The sequence below is a fragment of the Phoxinus phoxinus genome (genome assembly GCF_949152265.1).
Source record: "Phoxinus phoxinus genome assembly, chromosome: 9".
Taxonomy (NCBI): Eukaryota; Metazoa; Chordata; class Actinopteri; order Cypriniformes; family Leuciscidae; genus Phoxinus; species Phoxinus phoxinus.
In genome coordinates this window covers 14,060,465-14,079,180 of record NC_136884.1, presented here as the reverse complement: position 1 = coordinate 14,079,180, position 18,716 = coordinate 14,060,465, and the positions used below count along the sequence as shown (strand labels likewise).

General features: G+C 36.4%; 1 protein-coding gene across 5 annotated transcripts in view; it reads right to left on the bottom strand.

Annotated features, from left to right (window-relative positions):
- Positions 1-18,716, bottom strand: part of acss3 (acyl-CoA synthetase short chain family member 3) — a 73,297-nt gene that overhangs the window by 6,254 nt on the left and 48,327 nt on the right. For all 5 annotated transcript variants that reach the window (XR_013799089.1, XM_079624008.1, XM_079624007.1 and 2 more), the window contains 4 exons: positions 17,132-17,212; positions 16,448-16,543; positions 13,544-13,695; positions 6,944-7,047 (listed from right to left, as the gene is read on the bottom strand). Coding sequence is in view for 4 of the 5 variants with exons in the window: in XM_079624008.1 (XP_079480134.1) it covers positions 6,944-7,047; positions 13,544-13,695; positions 16,448-16,543; positions 17,132-17,212 (433 nt within the window). In the remaining variant the exon portion in view is untranslated. The remainder of the gene's footprint in view (positions 1-6,943; positions 7,048-13,543; positions 13,696-16,447; positions 16,544-17,131; positions 17,213-18,716) is intronic.

Sequence of the window (18,716 nt, the reverse complement as noted above, 5' to 3'; positions counted from 1 at the left end):
CGTGTCGCTCAATAATGACAGATTATTATTATTTTTTTGTCAATTAAATTAATGCTATATTTTAGTTTGATAATGTTTTGTTATTTTCCTGTACTGGTGCATGCCTGTGACGTAAACACGTAGGCCTACGCGACGCCTTCACTGTCTAGCAGACTTTTGCGTTTTTACAGTTTTTACCCTTTAGACGGGAACGCGATGGTGGAGCGTTTTTTAAGATTTCCACTTTGGAGGGTGCTTTCACTTTTTTGCGTTTTTAAGCCCCAAAAACGCCGTTGCCGTGTAAACGAAAGGCACATCCGATAAAATATTTTTACGTTTTCACCCGCGAGCGTTCTCGTGTAAACAGGGCCTAAGTCGTCATGAAATGGAAATTCAATTTATTCATGTTTTAATAGCAATAATAATAATAATAGGCATCACATTTATAAATGCATCTTAATGTGAAAAATTCAGTTGAGTTATTGTTCACTAAAACTGTTACTATTACAAATAGTTTTCAGTCATTGAAATACAGCTGAAATAAAATATCAAATACATTTTTTTTTTAAAGTTTTATCAACTAACTGAAATAAGTTAAAAGTTTAAATACTAACATGATTCAAACTGAAATAAAACAAACTAAATAGACATATTACATAAAGCTAATTCAAAATATTCATTATACAGTGTATATGTGACTCGTCACCCGTGCTGGTTCAAAAAATGAGTTACAGGAGTAAATTACTGTGGAAACGCGTCCTCATTGTCCATGAAAAGGGTCCATCAACTACAAGATCGCATTCATATCCGCCTCCATCCAATCAACAACCGTTGGATTAAAACAAGTCCGCACACTTCTTTCTTTCCATAATCAGTTTCCTCGGATGTACGTCACTCGCGATACAGAATCTGTCACTACTTCCGTTCTGTAAAACAGGACAGCACGTTCGCATTGCACTGACCCAGAGTACATATCTGTTTGTGTACCTGCATAAATTACATGTCTGCCTTATAAATAAACATCACAAAAGTTAAAAATATTGCACAATCAGTAGACGACACAGAGCAAAGCGTTCACAAATAGAACACAGACTTGTTCGTCACCTGTCTCTGAGCCAGATGCTACAGGAGAGCTGTGAACAGCATGAGAGAGAGATGAAGAGTGAGAGAAACTGGTAAAAAGAGGGAGGGAGAAACTGTTGGCATCGCAGCGTGTGGCACCACGAGTCTGTCTGGCACCGCTGACATTTGTGAGTAATGCAGAAAGCTCAAACACTTTTCACAGGTGACGCACAGTGTGTAGAAACACACACCGAGAGCAGAAAAGTCTGCTATTTCTGAAATTAGGATGTAGGTCATTTACTCGCACAACAATTTCCTTCCAAACTAGTACAATTTTCTTGAAGAAAAGTTTGAAGAATGTGCCCGTCCCTCTTTTCCATGCGGTTATAATGCATGGGCACTGGAGCTTTTAAGTGTCAAAACAGATGCAAAATCATCTTAACAATTAGGCTGCATTCAAATATGTTAATATAAGCAGGTGAAAAAAACACCTGAATAGTAAAATGAATAGTAATGTCCAAATGTCACTCGTGTCGCTTTGTCGCTTGCAGTGTGAATGTATCTTAATTCGCCGCTGGTTCCCTCAAGATTTACTTACTAGAAACATGTTTAGTAAGTAACTAGATAAAACAGTTTGGGGTCTGAGTGTGTGTTCAGTTTACATTGAAGAACAAAACATCAAAGTATCGTCAAGTTATGTTTCCAACAGGCTTTATTTTACTAATAAATTGAAAAACCCCATTATAAAACCATAGGAAAATCTCGAGGGAACCGGCGGCAAATTAGTCTTCCGGGTTCTGACGTCATTCTTGCACCACTCTATATCAGACAATATACTGACTGTCATCTTCAAAATACGAATCTGTATCTGTAAAAATCTCTGAAAGTGGAGGCTTTTGAAACCATACACAAGCGCGGACTGTGCAAAATTGGAAGCCCTTCTGGCGCACTCGTTAGTTATTTCTGTAATTCGACGTAAACTTTATATTTAAGTGATTTTACGTTACGTTTTTTGTCTATAAAATGTATCATTTATTTTATTTTAACTTTATTTCAATCAATAAAAATTACTTTTTAACAGCTTACGTTTTAGTCAACAACAAAAAACACGGATTCCTAAACAATAACCACATAATAAACACAAGTATATCAAATTTAAAATAAAAAAATAAAATAAAATAAAAATTCATTTTGATTACACAATATATTGGTACCATGTTGGTTATTGTAGATATTTGAGTATAATTTTTGGTAAGAGAAACAATGTGAAGATGATAGTTTAGTCACTGATGCATAAATGCAGAATATTTAGTAAACGGCATGTTTATTGCTTGGTAGCTCGATCCGGTTTAGCAATTATCACCTCGCAGGCCTATGTTATTTAGCTATTGCATGTAATGTGCGCATGGGTGGGCGGGGCTAAACTGGCAGTGTTGAAGTAGGCGTTGATCTTCTTCTGCGGAGGCGGTGTTTGATATCCTTTGACGTCACAGTTCTGAAACTTATAGGATATTCTTATAGTATGATGACCTCTTATATGTCAAAAGCTCAAGGAAATTTTGATTTCTCAGTTCATCACCCCTTTAAAATCAAATCAGGTGTGCTTAACCGGGTTTTGGTCAAAACGCTAATTAAACGAGAGTCTTTTGACACAAAGATTGCTAATTTGTTCATTCTGAAGTTCATGTCCTGCCATCACCGGTTATTGCCAGCCACCTGCCGTCAAGTAAAGTTCATTTAGTGGACTGATAAACTTCACCAGAGTCAAAAACCGACAGACTGTGCCAGGGTCCACGCAAGTGCCACGTCCAGCTCAAAAGACAGGCGCCAACGCTCACGGCCACGTTAAGGTCGTTTGTAAAGCGAGCAGTCATTGCCAAATACTCCCAACTGGAAACACACCAGTTACCCGGCAACAGCGGTGACATCAGCAGCCCTCATCACCAAAGCCCCCCACCTCTTCACAGCAGGAGTTGCGTCTTAAAATAGCACACAGATTATTATCAGGTCTCAAAAGCGGCAGCCTTTCTTTCATTTTCTGTGTGTGTGCTAGATGAGCGTTGCCGCTGAGAATAATAATTAAACAACACATTTACATGTGTGTGTGCGAGTGTGTTTGAGATTGCAAACACACACTGTATGACTTAAGCAATACGCTCCAAGAGGCTGAAAATAATATTTATATACTATTATAGTATGTATTCATATCATTCATCTCAATTAATTAGCTGTTACTTTTATATTTTTATTTTTTATTAATTTTTATTGAAGTTTTAGTCATTTTGTTATGAGGTTTTGTCATCTAATATTTCTAATATTTAATATTTATTTCGGTTGAGAAATAAAACGTGTAACGGTATATTGGAACCGCGCATTCACTCTTAAAGGGACAGCAGCTAAATAATACCTGCTGCTGTGTTTTTAATCTTGACTGAATGCTTTTTGCAACTTTAATAACAAATCATCTATATTTAATTAAAACGGTGAAGTCGGTATGCAGTGTTATTTTACATTTGATTATTCAAACTCTGTACCTGAAAACTACTGTTAGACCTACCTGAAAAACTCTGTTTATTTCATTTGTATCTTTGTTCTATTGAATTTATTTGTGCTGTTTGAAATCGGTTTGTTTGTTCTTATTTTATTACAGACTGTTTACTTATCTTTAATAATATTTTTAATTTACATTAATTAGGCTAGTTTTTGCTGTAGTCTCAAAATCATATACTATTTAATAGTATAATATTTTACTGGTATCTAAACATTTGAATCGCTGACCCAATCCTTAGCACTGAGCCCTGCTGGAGCAGCTCTAAATATGCACTGTCCTCATATAATCATCCTCCTATATATACTGATTGGCTTCATCACTCTGTCTCCTCTCCACCAGTAAGCTGGTGTGTGGTGGGCGTTCTGGCGCAATATGGCTGCCGTCGCATCATCCAGGTGGATGCTGCACATTGGTGGTGGTTGAGGAGATTCCCCCCTTCTATGTAAAGCGCTTTGAGTGTCCAGAAAAAGCGCTATATAAATGTAATGAATTATTATTATTATTATTATACAATACATTTTAATGAATAATTAGGCATGAAAATAACTGAATGAAATATATATTTGCTAAACAAATTAAACCAATGAATATGATTAATATTTTTTTAGTTTCTATAATGTATATAAAAATTACAAATGCAATGAAAATACAGGTATAGTTATCAGCAAGTACCACAAATTAAAGTATCGGTATCAGCCTCGTTCTGGAAAAAGATCAGAGCATCCCTAATTATTTGTGATTAATTTTTAATCTATTTAGACAAAACAGTAAACCATTTTGATTGAAACATAATTATCACCTTATCATATTGTGTGTGTGTGTGTGTGTGTGTGTGTGTGTGTGTGTGTGTGTGTGTGTGTGTGTGTGTGTGAGAGAGAGAGAGAGAGAGAGAGAGAGACTGTCACAGCAGCTTGACTTCTGATATTGCAATCCACGCATGAGCCTGGGGAACTTTGAGCTAGTAATGACATAGATAATGAAGGTTCAAATCACTTCCACTTTATTCCAGAAAAGCTATCACACCAGCGCAACCAAACTGCTGTTACACTACACCTCATCAGCTCTTCTAATCAAATCTCGCTCTGTGCCGCTGAACAATTCAAACACGCCGTGGCGTTTGTGTGTTTGCACGCCGATGTGGAGATGTGCCTGTTATTTCACAATGTGTAATAATACGACTCGTCTCGCGGCGATGCATAAACGTGCTTTTAATCATGAATTGGATGGAGAGAGGGAGGGTGAAATTACTGTATAAATGGAGGACAGGACACACACAAACAGTGAAGACAGAATCATTCATCACATTAAGTACTTTAGCCTCTCTGAACCTGCGCTCGCACACAAACAGACGTACGGATTCATCGTTGTTCCCGTTCATGCATTATAGATCTGACACTGGTTTTAAATTTGTGCTGTCGAAAGACAAACAAAGAGTTTACAAGTACCGACTAGAAATATGGATGTGAGAGCAAGGGAAGAGGTGATTCGGTTCATTTTGTACAAATACTCTCTGGTCAAGCTCGGCACCTGTTTATTTCTCGGAGATATTTATGAGCTGAATATGTTTTGCGGCCAGTATAGAACGAGGAGGTAAGCCAATTCATTATGTATGTGATGGCTTATGCATCATGCTGGCAATAGGGGTTATGAATATGAAAAGAAGTGTACTGTTTTTCAGACAATCCATTTCAGGCTTGCCAGAGAAATAAGGGTGAATTTAAGGTCAGGAACTTGCAACAAGAATAAACAAACAACAAAAAGTCGCACTTTTTGCCATCTGACACTTATTTTAGTGAAGCGTACAGAGTTGTATCAATCTGTTTTGTACTGTTTTCAGTTATTTCTTTTCAACTAAGGCAGGGGTGTCCAATCCTGCTCCTGGAGAGCCACTGTCCAGCAGAGTTCAGCTCCAACCCCAAATAAACACACACACCTGAAGCAGCAAATCAAAGTCTTACTAGGCATACTAGAAACTTCCAGACAGGTGTTGAGGCAAGTTGGAGCTAAAATCTGAAGGACTAAGGTGTTACACAGTGCCATAATGAAGTTTTTTTTTTAATTATTATTATTATGTCAGACTTGTTTGTTTGTTATAATCTTATCTTTGTAAGATTATAATCAAAGAAAATCAAATAAGAGTTAAGTATATATAGGTCGTCATTTCCACAAATATACAAAACATGCTAATTTTTGTCCAATCCAATCCATTCCATTACAATTTTTGCTGAAAATTCAAGAAAAAAGAAAAGAAAAATCCATTTTGTAATGTACAAAGTAAAAATTACAAACACAACTTTCAAAAGTTTGGAATCAGAAGGATGTTTAATGTTTTTGAGCTTATGCTCACCGAGGCTGCATTTATTTGATTAAGAAAATACAGTAAAAACAGTAATATTGTTGATATTGCTATTATTGTTAATATTGAATTATTGCAATTCAAAATAACTGTTTTCTACGTTAACATTTTGAAAATGTTCATTTATTCCTGTGATACAAAGCTTTCATTATCATTACTCCACTCTTCAGTGCCACATGATCCTTCGGAAATCATTCTAATATGCTGATTTGCTGCTCAAGAAACATTTCTTATTATTATCATCATCAATTTTTAAAACTGTTGAGCTGATTAATATTTTTGTGTAAATTCCATGTTCTTGAATAGAAAGTTCAAAGCAACAGCATTCATTTGAAACCGATCCCCTCTGGATAAAAACATAGCGATCCCAAACTTTTGAATGGCAGTGTATCTGATGTCATAACGCCCACCCCTAATCCCAGCTACCATCCGTTGAATACGGTGCCACTCAAACTTCAATCAAACAAGTATTTGATCTGCTTAAATCAGACATTTGTTGACTCATAGTCTGCTGAGAGGAATCACATTGTGCCAACCACAGATATCAATACCAGCTGATTTTCAACAGCTGAGGATCATCCTTCATCTTAGGATTTGTTCTGACATTTTTTTTGGCATACTTGAAAGAAATCCATTTGTTTGTACTATGAACAGCAAAAACAAAACTCTATGAAATCTATTTTACAACCACATCCATTCATGGTTTGAATTCAAATAAAGTCAATTTAAATGAAATTACAACACAAGTCATGATTGACATAATGTACAGTCCTCTCTTTCTACAATGACAGCTCACAGTGGTTACAGAATATCGTTTCATGGTGTTGTGCTGATGCTTAAGTTATTACTATGGCAAGAACAATCAGTCCTATAGACAAAATCTGAGAAAACGGATCTGAACGACTGTGAACAATGCCTTAAAAGACAAGATGGCATTATGAAACATGCAATAGGAAATGACAGCAGAAATGAAATAGAGTATAGCAGTGACTCACCAGTTTGCCACCAGTGATCCAGCACTGGGACTCCAAAACTCCTCTTGGCCCATTCGAGGGTCTCTATGTCACAGCGCTCTCCGGCTACAAACAAGTTCCTCAGCCTACAGGAAAAAAACAGAAGAAAAAAACAGCTATTAGAAAGCAAATGTGTGAAGAGCAAGAATGCAGTTGTGCATTAAATATTTACTGAACTCATTCTTGGCGTAAAGAAACAAGAAGAACTGACAAGCGGTGATTGGATGAAGCACAGCGGGTGTTCAGGGGTGTCAAAGGTGAGGACTCACTGTTCCTGTCATCAATCCTCAAACAAGGATTGGATTAAACCGTGCTGCGGGTGGTCACATCACACAATCCTTTCATCAGCTCAAGTACACTACACCTGATACCGAAGAGACGCTCACCAAGGATCGAAGGACAGTAAATTTTTCCCCCAAAACCCACACGGTTCTTGAAAATTGATGAGTTTATTAAAAAAATCACATTCTAAAGACTTATTTCATTTCACATTATTAACATTTTCATAAATCATTTAAGAAAAGACTTGAGGTTTGTAATAGCATTTGCTGCATTTGGAGGCAAAACTGACACATCTTACCCCAGAGCTTCTGATACAGCTACCGTTTTGAGTGAAATGCTTAATGGCTATTCTTTAGCCTCTATTTACCTGGTTTTATAAACACGCAATTCCACCAACGAGTACTGATATATAAATATATTATTTTACATATTAAGACCTGAATAAATTTGCTTTGCCACATAATTAATTTCACCTGCCACAGAAAATGTACTTTGACATGCAAAAAAACTGTTGTTAGCATTAAAAACAACACATCTTACCCCACTCTCCCTTATATGATCCCCCTTCAGAACTGCTTCTCTCTGAGTCAGTGTTTCTGATCAAGTAACCATAATAAAGCTAAGATCCTTTCTCTGTTTCACTCCAGGGTCAAACTATGCAGAAACTATTCAATTACCTGGAGTCAAGGTCACATACAGTGTGTGTGATCTGCATTACAAGAAGCTGGAGTCTGTTGGTGGGGCCAAAACATGATATCCCCCTTTGGCCTATGGCTGGCGGTGAACAGTGTGTACTTTGACCCGCCCTCAAACACTGTAGTTGTAGCTGAGATTGGAACACTTTGGTTTGTGCTGTCGACATTTCAAGAAGACGCTGTTTTCTGTGCTACAAAAGCAAATCTACTTTGCGTGCACTTCAAAACTACCACGCTGTAAGCGGTAGACCAATCACAACAGACTGGGCCGACTGACCCATCAGAGCGGAGCAGCTCTCGGAAAGGATGGGGTTTAGAGAGACTGAATCTTTAATCGAACTGTTGCAGACTGTGAGAAAAGAGGTGATGCTGCAATGTATATTACGCGAAAAATAAAATGTTTTTTTGACCATGGATGAATGTAAAACTTGTAGTAGATCTCCTAAACAATATGAGGAACCTTTAAAATAGCATAATATGAAATAAATTAAATAAAAACTGCAATAAATGAGTGCCATTGCTGCTTACTGTAAAGAAAAAAGCTCACGACAACATGGAAATGACGCACTGATGTATATCAAGACAGGATCGTTCACTATATTGTGTAAAAGTGTGTAAGTAGGCGAAAACATTACGCTACAACTTGTGCAATAAAGGTACCGTTTGCAACAGTATTTGTGTTTACAAATCCATGGATGTAATAGATTCAGGAATCCATCTGCGCAAATCTATCACAGCGACCCTCTGCAGGTGTGGGTTAACATCGGCCTTATGATCTTGGCGAGAAGGCAGATCTTGATCTTACAGCGTCACTGTAGATTCTCTGAGCTGGAAAATTCTATTGAGTCGAGTCGTGCCCTCTGGCATGCATTTAAACCCACGCTGAGAGCCGCAGGTTACAGCGCCGACACGAGAGACACACTCCTGGTCTGAGAGCCTGTGCTTTTGTGTGAAGTCACGCATTGCGTGGCTCTTTTTGGTCGAGCTGAATTGCCCTTCCTTACATTTCATCCTTGCGTATGTTTTTCTTGCTTGTGTCATTTAAGTTCAAAAATTAAAGTGGCTTATATATTCATTAAGTGTAATAAAAAAAAAACATAGCATAATAATAACTGACAGAGCCACATAAAGCCAGTTTAAATGGAAATAATGGCCATGTGTTTATTTTTCTAGTGAAAAATGCAACTTCATTATTGCTACTATGATTTGCATAAGCCAAACGTGGGGGAAAAAAATCTACAGATTTTTATGCAGCATAAATATTCATGAGGTGTCAAAAAAGGTAAACGAGCACCATGATGTTATATTATATGTAATGATGTTATAGTATTTTTTGATCTAGCTGCGTTCGCTATGCTGGTAAAACTGTAATGCATTGGTGTGTGTGTGTGTGCGTGTGCGTGTGCGTGTGCGTGTGTGTGTGTGTGTGTGTGTGTTTGTTAGGGTTGCCACCTTCAGTGTGGCAAAATAAGGGACACCCATTCACCCCCCCCCCCATAGAGCTTTTCGACTATTTTTTAAATATAATTTTACAAATTTAAAGTTTGCCACTTTGCCACTGTTTATGTGTGTTTTGCGTTGTTTCTGATTTTGAGGATGAATTTTGTCAATGTTCTAAACAGCGTCCGACCTTGATGTAATTTGATTCTAATCATAATGTAACATTATTGAAAAACAGATTTTTGTCTGTACAAAAAATGCTCAACTTTGACAAAAAGTCATTTTTATTGTTATAATTGTGATTTCATAATATGTAGGTATGAATCCAACTAAAAACTAGTGAAAATATGTATTTTAGTCAAATAGTAAATTGTGTAGCTCTGCAGTAATCTAAAGTGATATACTTTTTTACTTTTAAAACTGCATTTTCCAAAAGATGGGCAAAAATCATACACTAAACCATGTCAAATTATCCATATCCATGAACGTTAGAAATGTGGGTCTTTTATAAAGTGAATTTTACTCTTTTTTTTTTTTAACTGTTTTTGTATAAAAAATATTTATTTCTTTATTTATATAGCCTAAATTAAAAAATATATAATAAATCCTCCTAAAACTATAAATCCTAAAAAAAAACTATTATGTTGTTTCAAAATTACATTTTGTTGAAACAACACAAGTGTGACTTTTTCCCCCCACACTAACATAAAAAACAGATATTATTCAAATTTATTTAAATTTTTTTGTAGATCTAGAAAGTGTTGTCAACCGTGCAAGTCTCACGCCATTTGGACAAACATAATTTTTAATTTATTTCAGCAAGGGGTTAAAAAACGTGCAGGTTTACAGCGCATGTTCACGAGACTGAGTCGCTATAGAAACAAAGACGCTGAAATGCAATCACGCAATGAGCTTCTCTACTACGAAATTGATTTCTTTATATTTGCTATTAGTATTATCCATACTGCTTATGTTTATAAATATAAACATAAATCCTTATGTTTTTATTTAACTATGTGTTGGCCTAATGTAAAATACGGGACAAATCGCGTCCCTTATTGATTTGATACGGGACGCATCATCTTACTTGTAAATACGGGATGATTCCGTATTTTAAGGGACGGGTGGCAACCCTAGTGTGTGTACACATACAGTATATATTTACAAACTTTTGTTAGATTGCAATTAATCAGTTTGACAGCCCAGATAGATAGATAGATAGATAGATAGATAGATAGATAGATAGATAGATAGATAGATAGATAGATAGATAGATAGATAGATAGATAGATAGATAGATAGATAGATAGATAGATAGATAGATAGATAGATACAGTCATTCAATTCAGAAATCTACACTGTTGTATTTTGTTCATTTTTATTTATTGCCTGTTTTTTAATTTGGACCTTGAGACTGTAATAAAGTTTGATGATAAGTCAGCGAGAGGATGAAAATGGTCATGTAGGTAAAGCTTCAGTTTTTATGCGCAATAAAACTTGATGAGCATTGTAGATCTCAGGGATAAAAGGGTAAAACCTCCAACCACACATCAATGCAATTCTTTTTCTGGTTCATTTTCTCCAGGGTGCGAGCTTTTATAACCATCTATTAACTGGACGTTTATGTAAATGATTAATGGCCATGTGACTGAGCCTTTAAATGTGCACTGAATAGTTATTACAGGCAGAATATCATTTGAGTGCAAGGAAAAAGTGGAATTGCTGCTCCATAATGGTGCTTTATTTTAAATCATAGCCATAACCATTGTATACTAGATCTATACTGCTTTATTGAAACACATCCATTACTATCACCATGGTAACTGCACCCCCCCCCAAATGCACTTTCACAGCAAACAGCAACATAGTGTTTGTAGACAGAACATCCACACTAGAACCAACACTGTAATGGCATTTCTATTAAACTAGGGCTGTTTAGTGAAATGTAAAGATTTTGAAAGCATTAAAATCTGATAACAATAATTAAATCCACATTACGAGTGCCTATATGCTACATTTTGTTAGAAAACGTAATGATTTGGGGGGACAAAACAAAACAGTGGCAACAGACATTAAATAAAATTGAAAAAGGTGTATTTACAGCTATTATGTTAATTTAGATGTCTACAGTGTAGCTCCCCAAACTGCGACTAAGCTGACAGGGCTCCCTGTATGTTTACAACATTAGCGATTTTTTCCTTGAGAAAAATTAACATACAGCTACTGTACCTGATATTTATTACAATTAATCAATATTGAATCAAGATCGCAATCGAATCACAAGCTTATGATTTTAAATCGTGAAATTTGAGTCAAGCACTAATAAAAACAGTATCCTACCAGTCCTTGTACCATGTAAACATTGTAACATGTCGTCACTAAACTTCATGAAAATCTGTTTAGTTACCAAAATGTTTTAACAATTAAAACACACTTATCGTGATGCAAGTTTTTATTTTTATACACAACTAAAATAAACGCGTTTTGAATAACTGCAACTGTACTTCCGATGCTGTGCACTCCGCTTTCCATATCAAACAAAGTTACTTACTGACATCACTATTAACATTACTGGGCGTTCGTTGCTAAGTCCCATCCATTTGAGATCTCACTCAATCAGATAATATAGAAGCCTTGCTTTTGCGTGGGAAATAAAGTATAAGTAATTTTCGTTTTCACTCTGTTTGCTCAGTTCTTCTAGTTAGTGAAGTTTAGTTATGTGATTTAAGCCCTGAGTTTCAATATGTGCCTTAGTCCGGTATCTTCTAAGTTAAGGTGGTTGTGTTAGCTTGTTCTCCTATGATCTCCTGAGTGTTCCTTGTTTATTTTATTAAAGACAATTTTTGTTCTCCATCTCTTTCCTTGTGCACTTCATTATAGCCAACGTGACACTGAAAGCCTGATGTTCAATAAGTCACCATTTCTTTTGAAAAATAAACAGCACAATAGCAATGTGCAAAAAAACATTGCTATGTACCAAGGCTGATGTTTACATTGTAAAGTGGCCCCAAGAAGTATTTGGACACGTAAGCCACAATTAAAAATGTATTTTGTATTATATAACCATTTATTTTTTGTTATATACAATTTATTTTTTTCAAAAAATTATGGTTTCAAAATATAGACAAAAAGTCTTTCTGGTCAAACACTTTTAAAGTCACTGGTCCTTATTTACAAAACGAACAAACGAAAGAAAACTGGGCGTACGGTCGTTTCCACACAAAACTGGACATTTATAAAAATGGGCGTGAGCGGTGGCTATGATCAAATCTCACGTCATGTTTCAACTCTCGTAAGCAAGCTTTTGCGTCCAGCATAGTAAATCTGGTGGAGAATTGTTTTTGTTTTTTGAGAAAAGCATTTTGACTGGAATGAAAACACATAAAGCCAAGCCACATATTCATCATTTAAAAAATCTGTTGCCAATGGTGAAATATTGTATTGATAGTGTGTCATTTAGTCTATCCATAACATTAATAAAGTAGTAATTCTTGTAGTAAATAATAATTTAATTGTTTGCAATTATAAGGTTAACAGGTGTTTTCGGTATAAGATCAATTTCTCTTTCATGAGATTACTTCCTCTTCCTGACCAGGTTAAGTTTCTCCATGTCATAAACTCTTTATATGGACGTGATATTTAAATGACAACTGTTTTCAGACGCCACATTTATTAATACGATCATTCGTACGATGGAATTGGCGGCATACAAATGTTTCATGAATCTCACATGAACCCTGTCGTAAGATGATTTCTGCACTCGTTTCTACGTTAGATTGGACCACTGTGAGGGGAATTGACTTGCATCTATGAAAAATGTCCTACTTGTTCAGTGTTAAAATTAGTTCAAATGTGTCTCAGGAAAGTACTGTTACCTCTGAGGAAAGCAGCATTATTTGCCACTTGATTTGATGCTTTGTATCTAATGCATTGATATTCAGATATTTATCTGTGTGACATAAGTGTCCAAAAACTTTTTTGGGACCACTGTAAATACATAGAGAAAGAGATTACTTGAATATACTGCACGTAAGTTTTAGGGGACGCCGGGTTTCCTGTGTAGTCGCCACTGATACAAAAATAAAACAAACTTGTTTGCAGATGCCTCACTGAAGATGTCACATGTCGTGAGCCATTATGTGAACAGGTACAGATTTGAGTTTACCTGCTGAGCGGGTACTGTTTCCCATGTTCTGCCTGAGGGTCTTGTTGGCGAATGGCTCTGATAGCAGTGGGAGCGGTAAACATGGCGGCTGTGCCATGCTCAGACATCACTCGGAAAAAGGCCCCGGGGTCCGGAGTCCCCACAGGTTTACCCTGCGGAAACAGCAACTGCTTAAAGCATCGGAATGCATAAATGAGGCCAATGTCTTCAGAAACATGGGAAAATGGTTCAATATTATGTTACAATTACAAGAGATTTCCAATTAAAAACCCCAACAAAATTAGTGAAGATTTCCAGATAGAGTCTTTTGGGGGAAAAAAAGTAAAATTTTAGATCCTACTAAAGTAATATTTTGCAAAGCCCTTTGTTGCAAGTATAACAATTTGCCCAACATTTTTGAACTGTACAAGTCTCCCAGTGTGTTTGCTGCGGTTGGGGAGTGAATATTAAATCAAGGATGTGTTTGAAATGGAGAGTGGTTTGAAAAGGTGCCTGGGCGGCAGATGGCCAAAAACGTATGGCAAAGGAACGGAATAATATTGTTGCAGAGAGATTGCACACACAAGTAGCTCTGCACAACACTGAGCTGTTCAAATATTCATGTTTCTGCCATGCTGCTCAGAGAGAATACTCTCAGAGCTAAACGATGACTTCATATTACGACAAATCAAACGGATTGCACACAGACCTCTCATCTTGTTTCTAGAACAGCGTTCGTGTCCATTTTAGTGAGACAAAAATGGCCAATCAATTTCAAAGTTATGAGATTTTTCTTAGACAAGCTTTGAACATAGATAACTAATAATTATTGTGACATTTAGGTGTTGTTATAGAAACAAAAATATAGGTCTACGGCTGATTGATTCCAAAGAAAGAAAGTAAATGGGGAGAAAACATCAGCTCACCATGAATAACTGTTTAACTGAACAAGAACAAGGTTTTTCCTTGATTTACAATGTTCAAAACAAGGATCTGCATCTGTTGCACGTCAGCGTCAAGCAGTAATTGGCAGGCGTTTAATGTTTGTTTCGTATACCCCACTGAATCACTTGCTATGTAATATACTGTAAATGATCCAATATTAAATAGATTTCCGATTTTTGAAGTTAGTGATGTTTGCTCAAAGACGGGTTTTGCCAGATCTTTGCGGTTGTGTTCTGACGGGTTTGCAGTGCATTGCTAGGTGGTCTTAGGGGGTTCTTCATTATTGATAGGGCACTGATAGGTAATTATTAGTGTGATCTGGATGGTTACTTCCGAAGCAAAACAGCCCATAGTCTAAATACTGCTGCTGCTGCTGTTTTTTTTTTTTTGCTTGGCCATTTTAAAGTCAACCAGGGTAAAACTGTATGATGGCCGGGTGCTTAGAAAGTAAAATCCCACCTATCCTGTCATCCTATCTTGAAAATTCTGTCATTGTTTGCTCATCATTATGTCGTTCCAAACCTTTCTTTCTTCCGTGTAAACCAAAGAAGATAATAGGAACGTTGGGGTCCAAAAAACATTTGACCCCATTGGACAAGAGATAAAACCTTTTTTTCTTTTATGTTCCAAAAAAAGAAGAAGAAAAGAACAGATTTAGGATGACATGAGGGTGAATTAATGAAAAATAAATATATATAAATATTTTTTGAGTGAACCAATTACATCAATACGCTCTTGCTAGTGCAATTTGGAGATTTGAAATTTTGAAATTTAAAAAATGAGAGAGAAAAAAGAACCAATATTTATTGTGATATGCACTACACAAATAAATCTGAATGATTCATATTCACGAGTAATAATATACAGTAGTCAACATTTTAACTGGATCAAAACAGTTCATCAAAGTTATACATGCATTTTGAACAATAACCGTTCTTGTCTTAGGACAACTTTGATGAACTGTTTGATCAACTTCAAATGTTGACTACTGTATATTTCCCAGATATTACTTTATTAATTTCCTTCAGCTTCAGTCCTGTCATAAGACAACATAAATCTCTACAATATTACACTATTTTTCTTACAAATATTTTACAAACAGGGTCCCTTGCAAGGGGATGATTATATTTGGGGTCATTGGCATCAAAAAGTTTGAAACCCGTTTTCTTAGCAATCACCACTACTGAATATTAAATCAGATCAGGTTTGCATTAATTGATAGTATAAACCCAATACGACCATAAATGTGCATACTTACAAAAGACATTAATTAAAACAGCCTGAGGGCTTTTTGGTCTGGGCTGCGTTTCCCAAAAGCATCGTAAGCCTAAGTTGATCGTAGAACAATTGCCACCAATGGCCTCTACGATCAACTTAGGCTAACAATGCTTTTGGGAAACGCAGCCCTGGACATTAACATTGCATGAGAGATCTGTTGAAATCAAACTTCCATTACAGCAGACTAATAAATTCTGCGAGCATCTCCCATTTTCTCATGTGGTGCGAAACAACACATTTAATCAGCAGAGGAGATGCCAGTGCTGAACTCACCTTGACAGAAAACCAAACACAGTCTGATCGTCTCTCGCCGAGTGCAAATGATTTTAATATTCATGCTGCGATCTCAGCTAAGACTCAGTGAGAAGAACTAGTTTGATACTATAAGAGCTGCTTTGTTACCAGTACAAAAGCTTACGAAAAGCAACAGCAAATCGAATGCTCAACAAAGTCAAAGTGAGCCAGTGATTCAGGTCTTTTGCTTTAGAGAGTCGTTATTCTTGCATTCATTCCCCTTGAGAAATGTATGTTAGAGCCTGTAAAATTCCACAGTACGGACATCGGTTCAGCATGAGAGTCAGGATCCAGAAAACCATAACAGCAGGTAATTGAGTGTTAGCTGGAGCGGTCCACAGGTCAAATGCTGTAAAGCACTCACACTCATTTCACATTCGCACATTTTTGCACACACATGCCCCGTACCTCATAGAGCACGGTTGTGTTGCCGTGTAGAAGCGGACCGTAGCAGATATATGAGTGGCCCACCACCCAGCCAAGGTCAGACGCGGCCCACCAGACCTGACAGAGAGAGAGAGACGTGAAGGTTAAACGGTGTGAGACCGAAGCTTTTTCAAGGGGTCATGTCATGCATTTATCATCATTTTAGTCAACCAAGGTCAGACTAAAACTATCAAAAAGCTTGTAAACTTCAGATGAGAAGGTGCTGTCACAATAGTGAAACTATGACTATTCAGAAATTGGACAGGCAAAAAAGTATGAAGCACAGCTCACATATAAAGTCACTTTTAAACCAATCAGCTTTCCAGCTTTCTGTAGGTCAATGCGACGAATTTGCGCTGGAAATCTTCAAAATTTCAGATGGTGTGGATTCCAATTGAATGACTGGATAACGTCCACAAAAATCCGCCAAAAAACGGTAAATGTGACCTTCCCTTATTATTGGAATCCTCAGAATGGTTACGCAGAGCGGCAGGCGCTAAATTTTCCCCATTTTACTTGTACCGGTATGCATTTTATGCAACTTTTTAATGAGCACTCATTTTAGATCGGGGAGGAAGTATGCTTTCAAACTACATCAAACCTTTTTTCTTAATTTTTTTATAAAAATGTAGTTCTTCATGCCAAAAATCACAGATCATGACGTACCTCACCAGGAGACAGTCCATAAACGTAAGACATGGTCCAGTTTAACATCACGGCATATCCTCCTGAATCTCTGACTACACCCTGAAGAGAAGAAAGAAAAGAAAGACATTATTTACAGGAAACAAACATCACTGTTAAGGCCCATTCATTCCAAGAACGAGAACAATATGGCAAGATAACTATAACGATAATAAAATATGAATTTTTCTGTGAAATATTTTTCCTTAATGCTGCAGCAATGCATTATGTGAGTACGCCAAACAATCTGACTTAAACCGAATGCATGTCACTCCAGTTTCGCTTTATTATCTTTTTCATGTAATGGCAAATATTTGTGGTCATTGTTTTATTTTATTATTTGTGAGTTTCACTTAAAAATTTTATTCAAGTAATGGCTTAATTATGTGTGAAAGCGAAAAATGTAATTTATAAAGTACTTATAAATGTATTAATTATTATTCCATAACATTTTAATATTCATAACAACGACTATACTGGTAGTGGCTGGGTTACAAAATCAGCGTGGGTGGAAAGTGAACTGAAGTGGGTAAAGTTTTTGACAGTTAATTGTTATTTTTGATCAATTTAATGCATCTTTGCCAAAAGTATCAATTTATTTAAAAAAAATCTTATAAATTAAATAAAATCTTATCCTAAACTCTTGAATGATAGTCTAATGATATAATAATTATAGTAAACAAAGAATAATAACCAAAACTAATATTCAGGGAAGACAATTAGCCCTCATTTTATTTGATTGGGGCGGCACCTGGAAAGTGAGACCGTCACAAAAAACAACCACTGCTTTAATACTGCTATATTATTATTAATTTTCTATTATTCATGTAAATAATTATTTTACCCATTTTTATTTACAAAGCCTTCAAGACAATCATGTATCATGTAATCATATTTTATTTCATAATCATGTGAGATGAACAAAACACAATTAATTGCCATTATCTGTATTACAATTCATTTTGTCCTTACCGTCAGTAAATCATTATCAAATCAGGTTGAGGGTTGATACTGAGGGACACATTTTGAGTTGTAGGGTGATAATTAGATCCTGTGTGTGCCAAGCAGACTTAGATCCATAAATCTGAGGTGTGTGTGTGTGTGTGTGTGAGTGTGTGCGGGCCATTAGCAAGTATTTTATGGACAGGGCAGCATTGCCTTGAGCCATATATTTCATACTGGCTGAAGACTGGGTCAGTGGAGAGCCGTATTTGTTCGCTCTGCCTTCAGGCCTTGTAACTTCCTCCTGTGCTCCTTGTTCTCCCTTCTCTTGCCTTGCTTCTTGTTCAGCCAAAGTACATATAAAAGTGAGTTTTTAGGGATTGACAAGCACCCGAGGCATGCTGACGCAAATTTCAAGACGCTATTCGCCTCTTGGACAATATTAAATAGACAAAATAAAAAAGAATGATGGGGTGAAACAATAGAATAAGTAAGGTGGGACATTTGATGGTATCATGTAGGAATTACAAGTTAAAGAATGCACGGCTTAAAATGGTTAAAAACCACCATTGCTGGGTTATTTGGCACCAGGGTTCTGGGTAAATATAGCATAGAACACATGCTG